The 24,167-nt window shown below is 46.4% G+C and overlaps 2 protein-coding genes across 3 annotated transcripts in view; one reads left to right on the forward strand and one right to left on the reverse strand.

The window, feature by feature from the left end:
- DYNC2I2 (dynein 2 intermediate chain 2) overlaps positions 1 to 54 on the reverse strand; it is a 20,391-nt gene extending 20,337 nt beyond the window's left edge. For both annotated transcript variants that reach the window (XM_077768339.1, XM_077768341.1), the window contains exon 1: positions 1 to 54. This exon is cut by the window's left edge and continues 87 nt beyond it. In XM_077768339.1, coding sequence (XP_077624465.1) covers positions 1 to 54 — 54 coding nt within the window.
- A 19,677-nt stretch (positions 55 to 19,731) lies between these two features.
- The window catches only part of SET (SET nuclear proto-oncogene), a 10,362-nt gene continuing 5,926 nt past the window's right edge, over positions 19,732 to 24,167 (forward strand). Inside the window, exons 1-2 of the mRNA XM_077768460.1 lie at positions 19,732 to 19,843; positions 20,072 to 20,099. Of these exons, the coding sequence (XP_077624586.1) occupies positions 19,732 to 19,843; positions 20,072 to 20,099 (140 nt within the window). The remainder of the gene's footprint in view (positions 19,844 to 20,071; positions 20,100 to 24,167) is intronic.

Consider the following 24,167-nt stretch of genomic DNA (forward strand, 5'->3'; position numbering starts at 1 on the left):
AGCTCCCGCCCTGCCCGCCCGGCCGAGCTGCCGGGGCAGCGCTCGGGTTGCCATGGAGATGGCGCCGCCCTGTCGCGCCTGCGCACTGCAACGCGACCTTCGCCCCGGCGCCTCCAGAGCGGAAAACTAGCGAGGTGAGGCTGTCGGCACCATTTTTAAGTAGGTCAGACCGCCTCCTCCAAGACCCGAGAAAACGAGATAAATTATTCTTTTTGGCCAGTGTGCGACCTACCTGGCCAGTTTTGGATACTGCGTCCCCAGGAGGGGCACGCTTGAGCATGCGCGGCTACCCCTGGCTGGGAAGGGAACTGCGGAAGTGCGGCACCGCGCCAGGCTCAAAGATGGCGCTGGGCGGCCGGGCGCGGAGGCGAAGACTGGAGGCTGCGACCGGGGCGCGCCGATGAGTTGTGGGGCCTGGCGGTGCCCCGCTGAGAAGTTGGGTGCTCCCGGCAGGTCTCGCTCCAGTTGGCGGCCACTTCGAGGCCTGGTGCTCGCTATCTGATCCTCAATTTCTGCCTCAACAGAATGGTGACTTAAAGTATCCATATGCGGATCTGGAGTTTGGATCATTGGAAGGCCCAAATGAGGTCGAATACAGAAGAATGCTTGTTACATCGAAATTAAAGACCCAAGTAACTACCGGTTATTGTCTGTCGTGCGTCAGGCAGAGCTCAGAGCTTTATATATGTTGAATTTGTTAAATGCTCAAAACAAGTCTATAAAGAAGCAACTGCTCCAAGTCACATGCGGGTGCCAGTGGTTTGAGAAGTAACTGCGCAGCTCATCCAATAAAGCCCATAACACGTTTGCACAAGACCCCGCGGATTGCTCCTTGGCCACAAGGTCTGCTTCTGGGCTTCTCAGCAGGTATCCTCGGCCAGGTCCTCTGCGCTGCCTTCTTTCCATCCCTGAACTCTCAGGGATGCACCAACTTTGCACCCACCGCACAATTGAGGCCTCATTAGGAAACCTGTTCCAGCCAAGGCCATAAAGACTGATTAGATTATGCAATAGAAATTTCTTCCAGAAAGAAGCAGACAGAACCAGACAAAATTCTCCTTGTGAGACTCTTCACACTAAAGAATTTACGCATGTCACCAAGGATTCCAAAAACCACACTCCAAAAGAGGCTCAAGGCTGTGGGAGTCCATAGGTCTAGATATGAACACTATTTGAATAGTGCCATGTCCTTTTTAGTAAACTTGGTCATTCTCTGGGCCTTGGTTTCCTAGCTGTAAAAGGAGGCTAGTAAAACTGGACCTGCTTTACCTGACCAAGGAAAATATTTCAGGAAGAGAAGAGTGGTCCACAGTATTAAATTCCCTAAATGGGTCAATGAAGATAAGGCCAGAAAATAGATCAATCACTGAAACCGGTGCTCTGGATGGTATCTGAGGAACTTAGAGCAATTTCAGTGGAATATGGGGAACAAAAGGCAGCCTGCAGAGGGTTTAAGAATGAAAGAAGGAAGTAGAGAAAGTAATGGACATTATTGAACAGCTAAACACAGGAAGTGGGTACAAGTATAAATTGGTAAAATCTAATTGGAGGGTAATTTGACCTTAAAGTCTCCTCTTTAAGCTAGAACTCCTACCGGATTTTCTTCCTGTGTCAACAATTACAAATCTGCACTGATGTTGAGCCCCAAGAATATTCAACAACACATCATTTATAATAATATTACCATGATAATAGTAGTAGGATCCTGCAGTCAACCTAAATTTCCAAGCAAAGTCATAGCGTACAACGGGTGTCACAAAATAGCTGAGAAAGAATGTATAGTAGGCCTTTAACTGAGTATTTCTGACACATGGGATAGAATCTCAGGTGGCCATTATCAGTGTCGTTAGAGATATTTAAATGTGGCAAAATGCCTAGCACGTTAAAGTTTCTATAAAATACAATTTACAGACAATGCATCCTCCTTCTATAACAATGTATATTTCTAACAAAACCTAGGAATGTGGATCTAAATATCTATAGCAGTTGCTTCTGGGTAATTTAAATTTCTTTTTTTTCTCTTTGGGGCATTCAAGTTTTATGTGGCTTATTTGTGAAAAGGGAGGGAGGGAGGGAGGAAAAGGCTATGCTTACCTAAGCTGGAGAGAGTATTGTACCTTGGGCAAGCAGCACAGTTGGGGAAATGTAACGAGGGTGAGAAAGTCTCAGCAACACGTGACCGAAAGGAGAAGGCTAAATGGGAGAGCAGAGCTCACTGGATGAGAAGGGGGCAGTGGACCCTGTGAGGTCTGTCCAGTCCTCATTTCTCTCACCCTGAAGCAGCAGGCACTTTGGCCCATCGTCTCTTACCCTGATGGCAGCTCAAACGCCTCTGCCCAGCCTCTTAACCTCAGTCTTAACCTTCACTCCTCCCTGAAAGTGTTACTTGCAAAAGGGACCAGATCCCAAGCTCCTGTTATTGGCTCTCAGGGGACTAAATTTCTCTCCTCTGGAGCACTCCTCAAACTTCTAATTAAATGACAAGGCACTGATGCCCGTCTTTGTCTTAGTGGGGCTTGGCAAGCCTCACCACCATAGGGACCACAGGTGTCCCCAGAAGCCTAGCACTGTGCCTGGCATACAGCAAAGGCTAACTGAATGCCTAGCCATTGGTAAGTACAGTTTCTAGCCTTATAGGAGGCCAGAGCCCCTTTTAAATCTCAAATAGCCTATCAGGCCACTTCTAGGAAGCTTCTGCTTCCTACCTCTACTCCTTGCTACACAAAAAGTTCAGTAAACATAAGTTCAGAGAACACTCAAATGCATTCAAAGAGGCCCTTGCAAAGAGTCAAAAAAAGAAGGCATACCCATTTTAAAACTCTGTTGGCAATTATTTTAGGAACATTCCGTTCTATTTAATAAACAACTCAACTTTCGAATGTCCATACCATGCACCAAAGATGAAACTAAGTATAATAACACCTCCTAGCATATGGGGTCCTCGCCATGTATTAAGCACTTTGCATGAATTCTCACAACATCCTGATAGATCAGATATCATTATGTCCCACATGTCACAGAGATACGAAAGAACAAAAGCTCAGAGAACCTCGCGACTTGCCCAGGGTCGTGCATAGCTGGTGAGATGGAGATTGGGTTAACACCAAGAAAACGGCCTGGTTCAAAAGCCCATGCCCCTTCCTTCAAATTTTTTTTTAGCGTTTATTCATTTTTTGAGAGAGAGAGACAGCGCGCGCAAAGGGCAGAGAGAGAAAACCAGAATTGGAAGCAGGCTCCAGGCTCTGAGCTGTGTCAGCACAGAGCCTGACGTGGAGCTCTAACTCATGAGCCACAAGATCATGACCTGAGCCAAAGTCAGAGCTTAACTGACTGAGCCACCCAGACGCCCCATGCTCCTTCCTTTAAATCATTCTATGCCTTGTCTATCTTGTCTGTAAAATTGGGATGCTAGGATCTATCTCATCGAGGTTGAGATGATATTGAATGAGTTAACATTTGGAGAGCAAGCATACAAAGCAGTGTGCCTGGCATGTATCAGTACTTCATACTTCTAAATTATTTTTTTAAGTTTATCTATTTAAGTCATCTCTACACCCAACGTGGGGCTTGAACTCACAGCCACGAGATCGAGATCAAGAGTCGCATGCTCCTCTGACTGAGCCAGCCAGGCACCCCACTACTTCTTAATTATTAATTAACATTATTATTACCACCAAGCCATAAGGGGTCAGGGAGGCCGTACAAAGGGAGGCTGGGCCTTAAAAGATGGATGAGATTAGTCCTGAGTAACACTGGCCACTGGGTAGCTGTGTGCACACATGCACACTTGGGTGTGGCCGTCCAAATAAATGTCGTCTTCTCCAAGAAGACATTGGTGGCAACCAATGATGCGTCAGGCCCTGCACTGCCCTCACCAAACGTACAGGTTGACGAGAGACTGTGACAATACTCTGTGAGTCGACTCTGGTGCGGCCAGCAAAGGACCCTCATGAAATTGGGGATCATGAAGGGCCTCTGAGAGGAGCGGGTTTCTAGGCTGAGGCCTGAAGAAAAAGAAGTCATCCAGGCAAGAAGAACTTGAAGGTGGAAATAGAAATAAGAACAGGGAGAGGGTTTTCCAGGTAGTTTCTTTGAAGAAAGTCCCCAAGACAAGAGAGCCTGATGCCTTGAAGTGGTTAAGTGGCCCCAGACTGGATCACACAGGTATTAAAGGTACAAGGAATTTGGATACCAGGAAACTGCAGATGGGTTTTCAGCAAAAGAATGACTTAACTGGATCTCTGTATTTTAAGGAGACGGCCTGGCTGCAGAATGAAGAATGGATTGTGACAACTAGATTCTATTAGCCCAGGGCAGCCCCACCGAATCATGTTTACGGTGAGCTCTGGGATTCCCCTGGTCATTCTTCGGCGCTCTGAAGTTTAAGACCTACTTACTCAAGAGGAATTCTAGAACCATTTACAGTAAAGGTGCTACCAGTGACATAAGAGCCGCTCGGAAGAGGGAAAATCCCACGGAGTTCTGAACAGTAGGCATTACCTCCGAGTCATGCAGGTAGGCTTACCATTCATTCATTCATTCATTCACTTACTTAGCAAATCATTATCCTAAACCTCCGGTGTGTCAGACACTGTGCTTGAGAGCAGACACCACCACCCAACACAACAGTCTTGCTTTCTTGGAATTTACACTTTATGCATGGACACTGTACCCATAGTGATTACAGGGTGGAAAGTGCTTGAAAGAAGCAGAAGGTCATTACTGTGAGGAGGTGGTCGCCGTTAGGGAGATGGAGAGTGGGGTAGGAAAGGAAGTGGTAATAAAAGGCCAAACCCCATTCCTCTCTCGTGTTAGAAGACAAATAACTTTTATTCAGCAAATATTAATCGCATGCCTACTACGCCAAGCTAAGTGCTGAAAAAAAATCAAAGCAGGGGAAGGGAAGAGAAGGGCAGGGGCGCATCTGGGAACGACCGTTTTATCCAGGGAAGAAAAGGATGGCCTCCTGGAGGAGGTGATATTTGAGGGGTAAATTTAATCCCTGCTCACCCAGCCCTCTCTCTGCCCCTAGGCCTTTGCCATAACCCAGCTCGGGCCCCATCCCACCAGCCTCTGGAGAGGCCCCAGCTCAAAGGTGCACTGGAGACAGAGGAGCCTTAATAAACTCATTAAAACAGCTTTGTCAGAGCTGGAGTTGGGGAACAGGAAGGAAGGGAAGGACAATGGGGTAAAGCTCCCACCCCCTCTCCCAAGGGAGGCCCAGGACAATCGATCCTCCCCAGACTCCAAATATACCTAGAGGTTGAGCCCCGGCCACAAGCAGCCACCCACCCTTCCATGATCAAGCGAGGGAGATTTTTCTTAGGACCTGCTGTTAGGTGAGCCCCCACATGAGGCCAGTTATTAGAACTTCACGGAGTGGAATTTGGCATCTGGCCGTAGGGTTTGAAATCTTGGTTCTTCACTGTGGTTGCTGTGTAATCTCTTGCTTTTCCTGTCTTTCTCTGGGCCCCCGTTTCCTGTGCCTGGAAAACTTGTCTCCTAGCCTGCGAGGGGTTGGCTCTTTTTTATTTTTTAAGGCTGAGATGGAAGACTTGCTTCTTAGACGACCTTCCCTGAAGACTTGATTGGAAAAGGCTTTCACTTCACCCCCGGTTGGGTGCCTTCTTGGTGGCCTTCTTAGCTTGACATTGACCCATTCACTGTTTGTTTCCTGCGTTGCCATGTGTGTCTTCCCGTCCCACCACGTGCTGCAAACATTGTCCCCTTGGCTCAGGTCCACCCGTGCCGGGCCAGTGCTTACCCACGGTAGGTCATCAATAAATATGTGTCCACAGCACCTGGGTGGCTCAGTCGTTTGAGCATCTGACTTCGGCTCAGGTCATGATCTCAACAGTTCATGGGTTCAAGCCCCGCATCAGGCTCTATGCTGACCGCTCGGGAGCCCACTTCATATTCTGTGTCTCCCTCTCTCTGCCCCTCCCCGGCTCACGCTCTGTCTCTCTCAAGAATAAACAAACATAAAAAAAGAATATGTGCCTACCTTAAATGACCACATATAAAGGGGCATGGTAATGATACTTGCTGTACCTGGTCATTGTGAAAGTTAAGTGCATCGGGCACCTGAGAGGTCTTATTAACAGTAGCTGTAATTAAAATGGCTGTTGTACACATGCTCTTTGGGGTTGGGAGCTGGTGGGTATTCGTGGCTCCAAGATGTAGGTGGTACAGCCCCCATTACACAGATCACAAATAAGCAAACAGCTGATGTTCGGAAAGAAAGATTTGCCACGCAGCTGAGTATACAGATTTGTTTTGCTTTTAGGAAACAAACCAGAACTTACACATGAAGTGCCCTTCAATTATCTACCTTGTGAGGTTATGATGTATTTATTCTGGGCCACAGTTTAACACTGTATGATAGTTCTTAGAACTTTCTTTTTAGTCTGATAGCCTATTAAAACTATCCTCTGTCCCTCCATGATGGATTATTTTTTAATATTTGTTTGTTGGGGTGGGGGGTGGGCAGAGAGAGAGAGGGACAAAGGATCCAAAGCGGCTCTGTGCTGACAGCCCAATGTGGGGCTCAAACTCAGGAATGGTGAGATCATGAACTGAGTCAGATGCTTAACTGACTGAACCACCCAGGCTTCCCTGGATTTTTTTTAAAGTAATCTCTACAACCAATGTAGGGCTTGAACACAGAACCCCAAAATCAAGAGTTGCAGGCTCTGCCAACTGAGCCAGCCAGGCTCCCCAAAGATGGATTTTATTTTTATTTTTTAAATTTTTTTGTGTTTATTTATTGTTGAGACAGAGAGAAACAGAGCATGAGTGGGGCAGGGCAGAGAGAGATGGAGACACAGAATCTGAAGCAGGCTACAGGCTCTGAACTGTCAGCACAGAACCTGATGTGGGGCTCAAACCCACAAACTGTGAGATCATGACCTGAGCTGAAGTCAGACGCTTAACCGACTGAGCCACATAGGCACCCCTGGATTTGATTTTTTGAGTCAAGATTTAGCCACAGACAAAATAAATGATTATGTTGGGACCTATCAGAGTGATCTCTTTTGATCTTTAGAATGAGTTGTGAACATGATTTCTTTCCCAGTTCATTTGGAAGAATAAACCCATAAGAATGCCCAGTAAACTTCCTAAAATTGAAGAATAATGAAAGAAGCCAGGCCCCACCACATAGTAAGAAATAGACAAAGGAAAGTTGTATGTAAAAGATGACATATTGTATGATTCCATTTATACGAAATGTCCCGGAAAGACAGATTTATAGAGACAGAAAGTAGATTACTGGTTGCCTGGGGCTGGGGGGGAGGTTTTGGGGGGGAGGTAATGAAAATATTCAGACTGTGGTGATGGTTGTACAGTTTCGTAAACTTACAAAAACATTGAATTGTATACTTAAAATGAGTGAAATATGTGGCATGTTAATTACACTGAACTAAAGCTGTTAGCACAGAAAGAAAGAAACAGTCCAAGAAAAGTAATACAAAGAACACAGACTTGATACTGAAATAATCATAGATTATCTATTCAGTGGGATAGGAAGCCCAAAAGCAGATACATGGGTGTATATGCTTAGTGTAAGTCAAAGGTGACAGCGCAGAGTAGGATGGAATACTTAAATTGTTCAATAAATGATGTTACCTTCATAACTCTGCAAGCACACACACTCCACTCATGTAGGAGATTTGAATGATGGGGATATATTGTTTTGATCTTTGCAACCCTAAGGTCTAGCTCAGTGACTGGAAGCATAATATCCATTCTATAAAAGGCTGATCTCTCAATTCCCTGCAATTTTCAAAGCTTCAGAATAAGAGAATTCTGGTTTTTCTTTTAACAGAAAAATTTACACAAATACTCTCCCCAACGAAAACTTTCTATCTAAAATGTCTATCCTGGGGCGCCTGGGTGGCTTCGTCGGTTAAGCGTCCGACTTTCGCTTAGGTCATGATCTCGCGGTTCGTGGGTTCGAGGCCCGCGTCGGGCTCTGTGCTGACTGCCAGCTCAGAGCCTGGAACCTGTTTCAGTCTGTGCCTCCCTCTCTCTCTGACCCTCCCCTGCTCACGCTGTCTCTCTCTCTCTCTCTCTTCTAGAAATAAATAAAACATTAAAAAAAAAAAGTTTAAAATGTCTATCCTGGGGCACCTGGATGGCTCAGTCGGTTAAGCATCCGACTTCGGCTCAGGTCATGATCTCACGGTTCGTGGGTTCGAGCCCCATGTTGGGCTCTGTGCTGACAGCCAGCTCAGAGCCTGGAGCCTGTTTCAGATTCTGTATCTCCCTCTCTCTCTGACCCTCCCCTGCTCATGCGGTCTCTCTCACTCTCTCAGAAATAAATAAAACATTAAAAAAAAATGTCTATCCTGCATAGGGGCACATGGACCCCAATATTCATAGCAGCACTCTCCACAATAGCCAAAACATGGAAAGAGCCNTGTCTATCCATTCTACTTGGAAACTGAACTCATTTTTTAAAAATTTTTTAACATTTATTTATTATTGAGAGACAGAGAGAGCATGAGGATGGGAGGGGCAGAGAGAGGGGGAGACACAGAATCCGAAGCAGGCTCCAGGCTCTGAGCTGTCAGCACAGAGCCCGATGTGAGACTCGAACCCCACGAACTGCGAGATCATAACCTGAGCTGAAGTCAGACGCTGAACCACTGAGCCACCCAGGTGCCCCTGAACTCATTTTTTTTTAATTAAGACAATTTTATTGAGATATACCTCATATATCACACAATTCAGCCATTTAAAGTGTGCAACTCAATGATTTTTTTTGCATATTCACAGAAATGTGCAATTACCACAATCAATTTTAAACCATTTTCATCAACCCAAAAAGAAACCCCTTAGCACCCATTCATTCTTACTGACCCATCTTAAACTTCACCTTTGATTTCTGCCAGTGGATTTATTTGTTCCATTTTCTCTAATCCTATGGAATTCTGTTCATATCTGCTACAGTTTTTGACACAAACCGAATACTCAGGACACAGGCATGTCTTAATCAGCTTTGAATACTGTAGGCCCCATATAGAAAAATCCAGAGACCCAGGCACAGCCCACAAGCCCTACAAGTCTAGAGCCTCCAACACTCTCTGAGCCCATCTCCCTCCATTTACCCCCTTCTAGCAACCTGACTTCTTTGCTTCTCCTGGGACATGCTTCTGCCTTAGGGCTTAGCCCTTCCTGTTCCTCTATCTAGAATGTAATTCCCCGAATAGAATTGTTATTCACAGTGCCTACACTCTGAACTTCCTCTGTCCAAATGCTAGCTCATTAAGAAAGCCTTACCTGGAGATACCTGTGTGACTCAGTTTGCTAAACCTCTGACTCTTGATTTCAGCTCAGTCATAAACTCACAGGTTTGTGAGTTTGAGCCCCACCTCAGGCTCCATGCTGACAGTGTGGAGCCTGCTTGGGCTTCTCTTTCTCTCCCTCATGCTCTCACCTTTTCTCTGAAAATAAATAAATAAGTACACTTAAAAAAAAAAACCTTACCTCATTATCAGTATTTTGAACATAGATCTTATAACCATTGCTACCTAGCATGTATTAGACACTCAGCAAATATTGACGACTGAATGAATGAGTGTGGTTCTATGTAAGCAAATTTTCTTCTAAATATGTCCATTCCAATATTTCTTTTGTCAACGTTATGAATTTCAGCACAAGATCTATTGAAATAAATGTGGGAGCTCCTGGGTGGCTTAGTCAGTTGAGTGGCCGACTCTTGGTTTCAGCTCAGGTCATGATCTCATGGTTCAAGAGTTTGAGCCTCACATTGGGCTTGGCGCTGACAGTGCATAGCTTCCTTGGGATTCTGTCTCTCCCTCCCTCTCTCTCTGCCTCTCCCAGCTCACATGGGCTTGTGTGTGCATGCTCTCGCTCTTGCTCTCTCTCTTTCACAAAATAAATAAAACTAAATTTTTTTAACTTTTTATTTTATTATTTTTGAGAGACAGAGAGAGAGACTGAGCTTGAGCGGGGGAGGGGCAGAAAGAGAGGGAGACACAGAATCTGAAGCAGGCTCCAGGCTCTGAGCTGTCAGCACAGAGCCCAACGAACCTGAGAACTGTGAGATCATGACCTGAGCAGAAGTCGCCTGAGCCAAAGTCGGACACTGAGTTGGACTGACTGAGCCACCCAGGTGCCCAATAAACTTAAAAAAAAAAAAAAAAAAATTAAAAAGAGAAAGAAAGAAAAGTGACATGTAAACAATTATCTGGTAAAATTAAGCTCTATGAATCTCAAAGTTATTCGGTGAGGGATGGTGTAGGTTATATCTGTCCTTACATTTGCCATGGCTTTTTAAAAGTTAAAAAAAAAAAGGGGCGCCTGGGTGGCTTAGTCGGTTAAACGCCCGTCTTTCGCTTGGGTCATGATCTCGCAGTTCGTGGGTTTGAGCCCCGCGTCGGGCTCTGTGCTGACTGCCAGCTCGGAGCCTGGAGCCTGTTTCAGAGTCTGTGACTCCCTCTCTCTCTGACCCTCCCCTGCTCGCGCTGTCTCTCTCTCTCCTAGAAATAAATAAAAAAATATTTTAAAAAAATACCTTAAAAAAAAAAGTTAAAAAAAAAAAGCAAACTTTTTTTTTAAAGTAGCCTCTACACCCAACATGGGGTTTGAACTCACAATCCCAAGATCAAGAGTCATATGTTCTACTGACTGAGCCAGCCATGTGCCTTTGTCTGGCATCACTTCTAACTGGAGCTTTCTCATAAAAAAGACTTAATTGATATGTATTGAATTTAAAAAAAAGTCTGTTGGATCAACTGATGAGTCATTTGGGAAAAAAAATCTAATTATATTGTGTCTCACATCATACTCCAGAATGAATTCAGATAGCTCATAACCTGTAGGATTAAAAAGGAAGATACACCAATACAAGAAGAAAACATAGGTGGTTATTTGCAATACCTGGGGATGGAAGGGTCTCTCTAAGCATCTCCAAAGGCAAAAACCATTTAAATAAGAAGAAGGAAGACAAGAATGAGAAGAAAAGGAAAAATGGAGAGCCTTGATAACATAAAAATGAAATACTTTTGGGACGCATGTGTGTCTTAGTTGGTTAAGTGTTTGACTCCTGATTTTGGCTCAGGTCATGATCTCACAGTTGTGAGATTGAGCCCCATGTCAGGCTCCATGNACTTTAGTGAGTCTCCCCCAGAAGTAAAAAGTCACTAAAAACACAGTGAGAAGCAAACCTAGGGAAGGATATTTTGGTATATATAACAGAGAAAGTTTATATGCTTAACATTTAAAAATATACTTAGAAATTAACAAAGAAAAGAAAAACATCCCAATAGGAAATTGGGCCAATTGATGTGAACTCACCATTTACAAAAGAAGAAATGGCATCAGAAAAGATGCATACGAAAAACTGTTCTGTCTCACTAAGCATACCAACTCTGACATAACACTTTTTACCTACCCAATCCAAACTTCAGAGAATGAAGCAGGTTTGGGGAAATATACAAATGGCACAGCCGAGCAACTAAACGAATGGGCAGCACATTAAAAGCTCTGATTATTTTACATACTTTTTCACTCAACAATTCTAGTTCTAGGGGCACCTGGGTGGCTCAGTCGGTTAAGCCTCAGACTTCGGCTCAGGTCATGATTTTATGGTTTGTGGGTTCGAGCCCCGCGTCAGGATCTGTGCTGACAGCTAGCTCAGCACAGAGCCTGACAGCTAGCTCAGAGCCTGGAGCCTGTTTCAGATTCTGTCTGTCTCTCTCTCTCTGACCCTCCCCTGCTCATGCTGCCTCTCTCTCTCTCTCTCTCTCTCAGAAATAAATAAAACATTAAAAAAAAACAATTCTAGTTCTAGGAATGCAGTCTAAGGAAATAATCATGTATGTGTGCCAAGATTTAGCTGCTAGGATGTTCATCACACGTTGATTAAAATGACAAATTCGTAGGTACATCTTAAATTTCCATTGCTGACATTTAAATAAATTATAGCACACTTAGGGGGAACCTGGCTGGCTCGTTGGTGAAGGATGCGACTCTTGGTCTCGGGTTGTGAGTTCAAGACCTATGTTGGGTGTTGAGATTATTTAAAAAGAAATCTTGGGGTGCTTGGATGGCTCAGTTTGTTGAGCATCCAACTGTTGATTTGGGCTCAGGTTGTGATTTCAGGGTTGTGGGATGGAAACCTGAGTCTGGCTCTGTATTGAGTGTGTAGTCTGCTTAAGATTCTCTCCCTCCCTCTCCCTCTGCCCTTCCCCCCTCAATAAAATAAAATAATAAAATAAAATAAAATAAAATCTTTTTTTTAAATAGTTTTATTTATTTCTAGGAGAGAGACAGAGACAGCGTGAGCAGGGGAGGGTCAGAGAGAGAGGGAGACACAGACTCTGAAACAGGCTCCAGGCTCTGAGGGGGCAGTCAGCACAGAGCCCGACGCGGGGCTCGAACCCACGAACCGCGAGATCATCACTTAAGCGAAAGTCGGATGCTTAACCGACCAAGCCACCCAGGCGCCCCAAAAAATCTTGAACAAAAAATTAAAGCACATTTGCCCAACAGAAAACGATGCAGCAATGAAAAACGTCATGGGATTGTATATAACAGCAAGAAAAAATGGCAAAGAAAATTTGTTAATGGGAAAAATTAGACTAAACCCCAGTTTTATACTACAGTTCCCATGTTTTATTTTATTTTTTTATAAAGTTTATTTATTTGAGAGAGAGAGAGAGAGAACGCACAAGCAGGGTAGGGCCAGAGAGAGAGGGAGAGAGAATTTCAAGCAGGCTCTATGCACTGTCAGTGCAGAGCCCGACATGGGGCCTGAACCCATGAACTAAGAGGTCATGACTTGAGCCCAGACCAAGAGACCAACACTCAACCGACTGAGCTGCCCAGGCACCTCACAGTTCTCATGTTTTAAGTGCACAAGAACATGGGGCACCTGGCTGGCTCGGTCAGTTAAGCATTCGACTCTTGGTTTCAGCTCAGGTCATGATTTCATGGTTTGTGAGTTCAAGCCCCGTGTCAGGCTCTGCACTGACAGTGCAGAGCCCTCTTGGGATTCCCTCTCTCTCTCCCCATTTCCTGCTCGTTCACACACACTCTGTCTCTCTCAAAATAAACTTAAAAAAATGCGCAAGAATATATTATATGACATGACTTTTATGTAGGTAGGTTATATTAGTAGTTGTGATGTCTTGGTGTATAATTTTTTTAACTTATTTTTTTGGTGTATACTTTTTTGTCTTATTTTAATTTTCTAAATCGTAATAAAAATACTATTGTGATAAAAGATTATCACAATAGTATTTACTTTTTAATGTTTAATCTTATTTTTGAGGGAGAGAGAGAGAGTGTGTGTGCAAGCAGGGGAGGGGCAGAGAGAGGGAGACAGAATCTGAAGCAGGCTCCAGGCTCTGAGCTGTCGGCAGAGTCCCACATAGGGTACAGACCCAGAAACCGAGAGATCATGACCTGAACTGAAGTCACACGCTCACCCGACTGAAACACCCAGGTGCCCCTTTGATAATTTAGTAAGTACTAAGGAGCCAGAGCACAGCGTAAGGGGCGATGAAAGAGGAACCTAGTGCCTTCAGGCCCTGGCACCCAATTAAGAAAAAACTTCTCTTGGGGCACCTGGGTGACTCAGTTGGTTAAGTATCCGACTCTTGGTTTCAGCTCAGGTCACGATCTTCCCATTTGTAGGTTCGAGCCCTGCCTCAGGCTCTGTGCTGACAGTGCTGAGCCTGCTTGGGATTCTCTCTCTCTCCTCTCTGCACCTTCCTTGCTCACTCACTCTCTCTCTCAAAATAAATAAATAAACATTAAAAAGAAAAAGAAAACAGATCGCCTTAATCCAAGTGCTTCTTCTGTGCTAAGAAGTGGGAAGGAAAATCTACCAGGAGAGGGCCAGAGATGATTTCCCGAGGTTCTGCAAGTCTCAGAGACAAGCCTTGGTGTGTTTTGGGGCTCACCTGGCCATCAAGCTCTGGGTAGCAACTTGTTTGTGTCACATTGATGCCGAAAGTGATATGCAGGAGTCAGAAAGACACAGGTTCAAATCCTGACTCTTCTATCCCTTTTATTTTGGGATCAGATTCTTGAGTATTGATTCTTCATTCGGGTTGATCCTCCTATCTGCAAAATAAGTACATGATGTTGTCCTGGTAAGGATGATAGGAAGGTTCAAAAGGGTAATTTAAATGCTTACTGAGTACCTCTCATACCACTAATGCTCAATAAATGATAGCTATTTATAGCTATTTTGTGGTGCGTGCAGATAACTAAACGATAGGGCCTTTGGGATATTTTGGAAACTTCTGGTTCCCAGAATGAACCTGGTCCCAGGGTTACAGAGCATCGGGAGCCTGTTAACCTTTGGGTCGGTTGGAGGGAGGCTATTTGCCTTTCCCCCACCTTGTCCGCAGCTGTCCTGGAATGAAGCAGAGTTGCATAGTTGCCTAGTAACACCTCTGGGAATCCAGGAAATGAAAATTTTGGAAGCTGTAGAGGGAAGGAAAGGCGGGGTCTTGCATGATTAGGTGTATGCTGACATGTACCAAGTGGGTGCGGTATTTAGGTGATTTAAGTGATTCTAAGTATTTTAGCTCAGGTAATCTTTGGTTATCATCATGCTTATAGACATATATAAGATATTGAGAAGTTTCAAACTTCAAAATGTACAACAAAGAAATATTTCCCTCATGTTCCTGTCTTCTCATTTGTCACTAGCCAGTCCCCTCCCCAAGGATGGTGGGTGATAGCCTTCACAGGAGTCCTTCAAGAGCTGTATTACAGGCAATAAAGGCAAATAAGAGAACATGTATTCTTTTTCTACCCTCCCCTCCCTCCAACGCAAAAGGTAAGTACTAACTACTTGGTTTAAGGTTTGCTTATTTCACTGAACACAGCTCTGGTTCCCTATTTGCTTTGATGGTTGCAAGGCTGTTCCATGGCTTGGATATATCCTTTGGTCCCTAGGAGCATAAAGAAGCTGTTAGATTGTTTCCAGTATTTTGCTTTTACAATGTTGCAATGAATTGCTTTGCACAGGTGCTATCTACCTGCAATACAATGACTCTGTAGGACAAATTCCTAGGAGAATTCCTGGGTCAAGGGTAGTACTTACACACTTGCCACAGATATTCTGATGGCTAAATTGCCCTCCAAAGGAGCTATATCCTTTTAAACTGCCACTAATATAGAGAGCACCTCTGTTCACACCCTCTCCAAGGTAAGATGTTTTTAAACTTCTGGATCTCAGCTTGGTGGGTAAGAAACAAGGAATCTCGAGGCACCTGGGGCGCTCAGTCAGTTAAGCGTCCAACTTCGGCTCAGGTCATGATCTCGCGGTTTTGGGATTCGAGCCCTGCATCAGGTTCTGTGCTGATAGCTCAGCACCTGGAGCCTGTTTCAGTTTCTGTCTCCCACGCTCTCTACCGCTCTCCCACTCGTGCTCGGTCTCTCTCTGTCTCAAAAATAAATGAACTATTTTTTAAAATTAAAAGAAAAAGAAACAAGGAATCTCAAGCTAATTCAAATTTGTATTGGTCTTAGGAGGCTCCTCTGGGCTACTCCTCACTTAGCCCCTTCTTTGTTCTAGAAATCTATCCAGTGCAGCGTCCTGTCAGGACACCCCTTTGTGGCTGCAAAGGATTTTGAGTTTGAGTTTGCCCCTCAGCTTCCAGAAGTTTCCTTTGCTTGATACTCCCAGAAATCTGTAGCCAAGGTGTCTGTCCTCTCTTCCTGCTCACATCCTGTTTCTTTCCCACTGCTTTGGCCAACCGGACACCTGCTTCTGTGGTTTGGGGTTGAGCCGACTCTCAATTTCATCAGAAGAGAGTTTTCATTTTTGTTTCTCCTCCTGTTTTGGGGCAATTTCTGTGGCGAAACCTGGGGAAAGATGAGCCCTTGTCCTCACACTGAAAATCCTAAAACAGAGAGGCGTTATCATCATCTATTTTATAGGTATAAACAGTGAGACTGAGGCCGGTTAGAAGGTGCATTCCCGTGATCAAGTGAGTCCAAGACCTTGGTTCTAGCTATTCAGCTATTCTCCTCATGATCTTATGGACCTGAGGCAAGTCACTGCTCTCAGGTCTTAGCTTGCTCATCTGTGAAATCAACACACTGTGACTTAAAAACGTCTTAGAAGGGGCCCAAAGTCCCCCAGAAACTGACAAAGAATGGAGGAATGAAGGGAAGCAAGAGGTGGGGGGGGGAGGGGTCTTCCACCAGGAAGAGCTGAACTTTTTATCAATATTAACATCATTGACTTATGACTAAGATTTCTTTTCTTTTTTTTTTTTGTAAATGGTGGCCTGAGCCTGCCTTTCTTTCTTTCTTTCTTTCTTCCTTTCTTATGTTTTATTTATTTCTAGGAGAAAGAGAGACGGTGTGAGCAGGGGAGGGTCAGAGAGAGAGGGAGTCACAGACTGAAACAGGCTCCAGGCTCTGAGCTGGCAGTCAGCACAGAGCCCGACACGGGGCTCGAACCCACGAACCGCGAGATCATGACCTAAGCGAAAGTCGGACGCTTGACCAACTAAACCACCCAGGCGCCCCTAAGATTTATTTTCTTAAGAGGGTAATTGATGGGGAAGCGCCTGGGTGGCTCAGTTGGTTAAGCGTCCGACTTTGACTCAGGTCATGATCTCATGGTCCGTGGGTTCAAGACCCATGTTGGGGTCTGTGCTGACAGCGCAGAGCCTGGAGCCTGCTTCAGATTCTGTGTGTCTCCCTCTCTCTCTGACCCTTCCCTGCTCACGCTGTCTTTCTCTCAATCAGAAATAAAGAAAACATTAAACATTTTTTTAAATAAAAAAATAAACATTTTTTAAAATGGGGGTAATTGCTGGGGAAAAACAGGGTTTTTTTTCATTAAAAAATGTTTAGTTTTGAGAGAAAGACACACACACAGAGCACAAGTGGGGAAGAGACAGAGAGAGAGGGAGACACAGAATCCAAAGCAGGTTCCAGGCTCTGAGCTGTCAGCACAGAGCCCCACGCAGGTCTTAAACCCACGAACTGTGAAATCATGACCTGGGCCGAAGTTGGACGCTGAACTAACTAAGCCACCCAGGCGCCCCAAGCAGTTTTTTAAAGATGGAAAGTCACTGCGGGGCGCCTGGGTGGCTTAGTCGGTTAAGCATCCGACTTTCGCTTAGGTCATGATCTCACGGTTTGTGGGTTCGAGCCCCGCGTCGGGCTCTGTGCTGACTGCCAGCTCAGAGCCTGGAGCCTGTTTCAGTCTGTGACTCCCTCTCTCTCTGACCCTCCCCTGCTCATGCTGTCTCTCTCTCTCCTAGAAATAAATAAAACATTTTAAAAAAAATAAAAAAAAAGATGGAAAGTCACTGCATTATCCCAGAGGTTACAAACTCATGGCTTATAGAATGAAAGTGCCCTGACAACATGTTTTATTTGGTCCAAAAAGTGGCTTTTTACAAAAAAAATTTTTTTTAAGTTTATTAATTTATTTTTGAGAGACAGAGCAAGAGCTGGGGAGGGACAGGGAGACACAGAATCCGAAGCAGGCTCCAGACTCTGAGCTGTCATCACCGAGCCCGACATGAGGCTCAGACTCACAAACTATGAAATCATGAGCTGAGCCAAAGTTGGACACTGAACTGACTGAGCTACCCAGGCACTGTCAGTGCAGAACCTACTTGGGATTCTCTCTCTTAAAATAATAATAATAATAATAATCCAGGGGCGCCTGGGTGGCTTAGTCAGTTAAGCATCTGACTTTCGCTTAGGTCATGATCTTGCGGTTCGTGGGTTCAAGCCCTGCGTCGGGCTCTGTGCTGACTGCCAGCTCAGAGCCTGGAGCCTATTTTGGAGTCTGTGTCTCCCTCTCTCTCTGACCCTCCCCTGCTCACGCTGTCTCTCTCTCCTAGAAATAAATAAAAATATTTAAAAAATAATAATAATCATCCAGAGAGTGCACATAAAAATGTGTACCTCTGGCTTCTCTTTAGGAAAACCAAACATGTGGCAACACAGATTTTACAAAGCAGACACAGTGGCATAGCAAGCCCCACATCCAGAAACCACGACTCTAGAGGCCCCTCATGTCCCCTTTCAATGACGTCCCTCCTCAAGGCAAGGTTAACCACATTCCGGACTTCTACTAGCGTAGATCAATTTGCCTGTTTCTGTACTGTATGTAAATGAAATCACACAGCCTCTTCTATTTTGCGTTTCGTGTCTTTCATTCCATATTACATTTGTAGGCTTCAACTACATGTTGGTAGGTGGCTTTGATTCCTTTATTTTCATGGCTGTATCATATACCATTGTGCAAATATCTCACAAATGTATTCCTTCAACTATTGATATTTTTATTGTTTCCAGATTTTTACTGTTATGAATCTCACTCTAAATATTCTTTATTTTTTAGGACTTTTAATTTTCTTTTAAAGTTTATTCACTTATTTTTCAGGGAGAGAGAGAGAGCAAGAACAGGGGACAGGCAGAGAGAGGGAGAGAGAGAATACCAAGCAGGCTCTGCACTGTCAACGCAGGGTCTGATGCAGGGCTCGAATTCATGAACTGCGAGATCAAGACCTGAGCCAAAGTTGGATGCTTAACTGACTGAACCACCCCACACGGGCACTCTGAACATTTCTTTTTCTCCCCCCTTAATTTTTATTTATTTTTTTGAGAGAGAGCAAGTGAGGGAGGGGCAGAGAGAGAGAGAGAGGGAATCTAAAGCAGGCTCTGCAAGGTCAGCACAGAGCCTGATGCAGGGCTCGAACTCATGAACTGTGAGATCAAGACCCGAGCTGCTGTCAAGAGTTGGTCACTTAACTGAGCCACTGAGGTGTCCCTGAACATTCTTGGACACATTTATCGCACATACTAGAATATACAGGGCTGCGTTTCTCGCCGGAAAATAACCAGCAGTAGAAGTGCTAACCCAAGTTCAAGTGTGGTAGAGCTGCAAGATTTCCCCAGGGGTTGTACCACCCCACCTTCCACCAGCTGTTATGAAGTCCAGTTGCTTGCTCAGGCATAGCTATTACCTGACAGGCTGCAAAAGGTGCTGAAGTTTGTGACCTTCCTCTCCTTGTCCCTCCAGACGGGATGCCTTCAGAAGTTTTTCAAACTCAACCTTCTATCCTGTTCCAAAAGGAGTCTAGAATGAATGGCGGTTCCGAGTCTTCTCAAGGGTACTTGCTTTTTTCCCTCTTCCTTGGTAATTCTTGATTGGGAATCCTGTATTTCAACATCCATTTATGTCTCCAAGCTGACACCTGGAGGTTGGGTGGGAATCAGCCAGACGTGGGGACGGGGGTGAGGGTAATGGCCCTGAAGAATGTTCCAGGCTGAGGTGAGGTATGTGGCATGTTTAAATCTGGAGGCCAAAGGCTGGGGAGAGGAAGAGGACAAGTTCTCAATGGGAGCAACTCTGCCTCTCTAGAGGATTCGGGAAAGGCTGCTGGTGTTTCCAGTCAAGACCCAGAGGGTTCTAGAGGGCACAGAACTGCCCCCACAGGAAATACCTCCTCTCACCCACCCAGAGCCAAGAAGGCCCCGTAGGGAAGTACAGAGAGCAACTAAAAGAGGTTGATCTTTACCGGAGGGCGGGAGGGAAGGGATGAGGCTGGGGGAGGGCATGGCGTGTGTGTGTCCCATGCTCATGTAAAATATCCCTTGGGGGGAGGGGGCTCCTGGTAGATTTAAACCTCCGCCACCTGGGGCTGCTCCAGTAATCGGAGCTTCTTCCAGAACTGTGTTCGTCCGGGTTTTGTGGACTTTCCTCACAGCATGGTCCCCAAACGCCAGTCTTCGCTCCTGCCTCAGACGAAGAAGAAACCAAGGCCGCCCGCCGCCCCCAAGCCGGAGGAGACGCCCACCTCTCAGCACTTGCCGAAGGGAGGTACGTTCTACACTACACTTTATTGGAGACTGAAGGGATTTCTCCTCCCCCCTCCCCATGCCTTTTGAGATAAGACCCCAAACACCCTGAAGGGTTTTCAGCACGGGCTGAGTGGATCAGATCGATGTGAATTAAAAAACAGAAGGGATGAAACTGGGAAATCTGGAGCACGTGGGGGCTCCTCCCCGCCCCCGTCCCACACCTAGGCTGGGCTGTCTCGGCCCCCAGACTCACTCCTCCGGAGTTCCCTGCCTTGGTAAGTGGCACCACCCGCCAGCCTGAGGCTGGGTCATGCGCGACCCCTTTCCTCTCCTTCAACCCCTCTTCCTCCAGACAAATCCCCAAGTCCTGGTGATTCTTCCTTGTCAGTACCTCTCACATCCATCCACTTCCTTCCTGCGGCTGCCGCCTGCCTGCCCACAGCCCTGGCCGGATTACTGCCACTCCTCTTGCTTCCAGCTTCCTCCTCCCCCTTCCCCCCATCCTGCCCAAGCAAAGCCAATCACATGACTCCTGGTTTAAAACCCTTCCTCGCCTCCCCTTGGCCCTGGAGATACTCACTAAGAGACCTCTCCCAGTCCACCTGGTCCCTGCCCTCCTCTCCAGGTTCACACTCCCTCTGGTGCCTCCCTTCCTCTCTCTCGCCTCCAGGCCCACTTTTCCTCTGGCTGGATAACTCTCCTCTCCTTACCTGTGCTCCTCTCCTCATTCTGCAGCTTTCTGCTGGGAAGCACTCTCTGAGCCCAGCTGCTGGGGGTTAGGAGCCCAGAGTCACTCCCCCAGCCCGGCCCTTCCTCATTACTTTGTAACTGTCAGTTTCACGTCTGCCCCTTCCCCCCCATTAAACGTTAACTTGGAGGTGAGGGTGTGTTTTCCAGACACACTGCTTGGAGCCAGTCGCAAGGTGGTTTCTTCACCTGATTAGGCCTCTCCGATGGAGTGGGGATACGGTGGGGACTTCGAAGGGGTTGGGTTTGGAAAAGTAGAAGACAGGTAAGTCACGTCCTAGGAAAACAGCAGGCGGCCTCAGTGCAGAGGGGAGCGGCTCGGAGCTCAATAGATCTTCCGAATTGGCTGACGTGGCTGAGATCCAGCCACGCTTGTGGAAGGAGCACTGGACCAAGAGTTCTTGTCGTGATGCTCCAATGGGTCTGCTGGGTGACATGGCAAGTTTGACTCTGAATGGGTCTCGTCCATCCCCTTCCAACTGAGATGCAAAAGACCTGCCCAGCTGATGCCGCCTGTGGTAAAAGCTGGGGTTGGACTCCTGGCTTCGGCTGGCTGTGTGACTTTGTTGGGCAAGTGACATAACCTGTGCTTCCTTCTTCTGTAAGATAGGCTCAACAGAACCCATCTGTTAGGTTTGCTGTGCAGCTTAAACAGATAGGGAACACTTAACACATGGGATGGCTCATAATCAGTGCTCCTGATGGATAGTAAATATCTTCCCACTTGTGAGCAGTAACATGTGGATGAGTCCTCCTGGGTGCCTTCTGTTTAGCTTCCTGGGAGACTAGAAGGGATTGGAAGGTACAATCATAGTTCCGCCAAGGTAGTTCATCTAAGTCCAAATGACAGCTCATGCCACTCAACTGGGCACCAGCCAGCCAGTGCTAAGCACTTCTCTATCAGCCCTCATAACCGAAGCTGTGAAGAATCCCATTTTACAGATCAGAAAAAAGGAGGCTCAGAGAGGTGGAGGGGGTGGGTTTTGAAGATTATCCTGGCAACGACTTCCCAGTCATCTTGGGACACTGCTGTGTTGTTGAGAATACCTGCATCTCTCCTCCAATCTTTAGGCTGCAGGGCTCTCCTTCAAAGGAAGCTGGGGAGGTGAGGAGAGGGAGGAATTTCTGGAGGGAGGTGAGAGGCCAAGGAGAGAACGCAGAGCTCCTCGTAGTGGCGTGGCGAGTGGCGAGGGGCAGACCGCAGTGACTAATTCACCATGGGTGAATTATCTCTTGGTGTGTCCATGCCACTCCCTTGTTTACTGAAACTCTTGCCCTTTTGCTTTCTCTTTCTCTTCCACTTCCTAGTGTGTGCTCCCTGTATTCATCTTAAGAAGTGTTGCGGGGAAGGTCAGGAAGAGGAGGGGGATGGTTCTCAGGGCTGGGGGGGGGGGCGTTGGAGAAGAGCCCTGAGGCCCACCGCCTAAGCAGAAGGCATTACAAGGCTCCCCGGAAGTCCCTGCAGATGCGTGCGAAACACAGGTAGATCAAGCACTTAGGAGATGCTCTGGGTCACTGGTACTCAAAGGCTATGTAAGTGGGCTTTGGCTGAAAACGGCAAGCCCAGTGGTTTTCAGACCCTTTCATCCCATTAGTGGGTCACAAAATCAATTTAGTGGAGTTTGACCTGCATTTAAAGAAAACAGAGTAGAAAATTAAGAGGCACATCACACTTAGTAAGGGTATTATTTTTGTCTAGGTGTGTACTGAGTCCCGATGTCAGATGTCAAAGAATGGAAAACCAGTCTTAGGAAAGGGGCCTTGTCATCCACTAGCATGGCTTAGGCTTGTAGTTCTGCCACGTACATTTTTTTTTAAGTTGAATTTAGCTGTGAGATAAGGATATTAATGCCTACCTTGTATTTTGTGAGGATTAAATGAGAAAGCGCATGTACTTATCACAGCCTGTGGCCCATGGTACATGTTTCAGCAGAGCACTGGAGCCCAGTATTTTATTCCAGCGCTGTTCAGTGACATCACAGTGGTGGCAGGAAATTGGCCGTGGTGAGAGTATTTATACACCACTGAAATCAGCAAATGCTACAAATCAGGCATTTTGGTGTGTTTTTTTCCTCTTCTGGGAGCTGGTTGTCAAACATTTACCAGCTTCTCCCTGGTGCTCATAATTCTTCCCTTTAGAAAGCCTGTCCAGCTGAGACAGGTGTGGGACTGAGCTGGGCTCAGCTGAGAATGGTTTTGGAGGGAAAGGATTTGGTTGAATTTCTGGGGTTGGGAGAAAGTTCCGAGAAGACATTTGTATTCTCTACCCATGGAGTGTATGCCATTTATTTAACATTTATCATCATCGATCACCCACCGATGGACTGTCTTGAACATTAGAGACACCGCTTGAGCTTTAAGAGCTGACGGTAAAATGTGAGTGCTGGACGGCAAATAATCCAACCCCAAGTTCTGCTTGGAAAGGCCCAGGGAGAGATTTTCAGCCTTGGGGCTCTGGCCGAGGAGAGAAGCAGTGGTGTATTATTTGCATTACCTGGAAACTATGTTTTTTAAGTTTATTTATTTTGAGAGAGACCGATATAGCGCGAGTGGGGGAGGAGCAGAAAGGGGGGGGAGGGGGAGAGAGAATCCGAAGCAGCCTCCACACTGTCCGGGCAGAGTCCCTCGCAGGTGGGTGAACCCACGAAATCGCAAGATCACGACCTGAGCCAAAATCAAGCGTCGGAAGCCCAACCGACTGAGCCACCCAGGCGCTCCCAGAAAGCATTATTTAAACAGAAATGCCTTGACCTTAACTCAGTGGCTCAAGAGTTGAACTCTAACGCAAAGTGGTGTAGGCCCTATCTCTGACTGCCTGAAATGAACTTAACACCGCCTACGGTCTTCCTTCGGGCAGTTGTGCGCCTCAGTGAGATTTACTCCTGTTGCTGGGACTGGCGCTTAGCACCCTGCTGTTTCCAGCAAGCATTTAAGCACCGACTTGGGAAAAACAAAAAAAACAAAAACAACAAAAAAACCCCCAATAAATCCGCGGCGAACATGGCAACTTCTTGCCCTCAGGTTTCCAGTGTGGCGCGGCCCTTCTTAAAAGTCACCACGGATACAATTCCCCAGCCCCCGCACCCCCCCCGTTTTAGTCTTTTTTTTTTTTTGCATTATATGATTTCATAACAGAAACAGGTACACAGAGGAGGAAAGTGACTTGCCCAAGTGCACACAGCCTTCTGGGCAGAGCTTGGACTAGAAGCCAGGAAAAGGCCCTGAAAGCGGACTGGAGAGCTTCGGGGTTTACAAACAAGCCTGAGTCCGCAGGGCACCGTCCCCAGCTGGAAAATAGGATGGAGATGCCGCCTTCCTTCACCCACGAAGAAGGATGCCCCAGCAGCGGCCCGGGGCGCCGAACCCGGGGCGGGTGTACTTCTGGGCCCCGGTGCGAAGCTAGGCTACTACAAGGCCTGCACTTCTGGGGGGCTGTAACACANGCACACTTCCCACGTGGGGCGGCCACCCCGTCGCGGCAGAGCGCTGGGCAGCCTGGCCCGGCGGCCGGCGTGTCGGAGGGGCTTTACAATGGCCCGGAGCGAACCTCCCAGCCTTGGCAGTAAAGGCTTTCGCGGCAGGGGGGCTGCAAAACC

This window comes from Crocuta crocuta, unplaced genomic scaffold, assembly GCF_008692635.1.
Source record: "Crocuta crocuta isolate KB4526 unplaced genomic scaffold, BGI_CrCroc_1.0 scaffold35, whole genome shotgun sequence".
In the NCBI taxonomy this organism is placed as follows: Eukaryota; Metazoa; Chordata; class Mammalia; order Carnivora; family Hyaenidae; genus Crocuta; species Crocuta crocuta.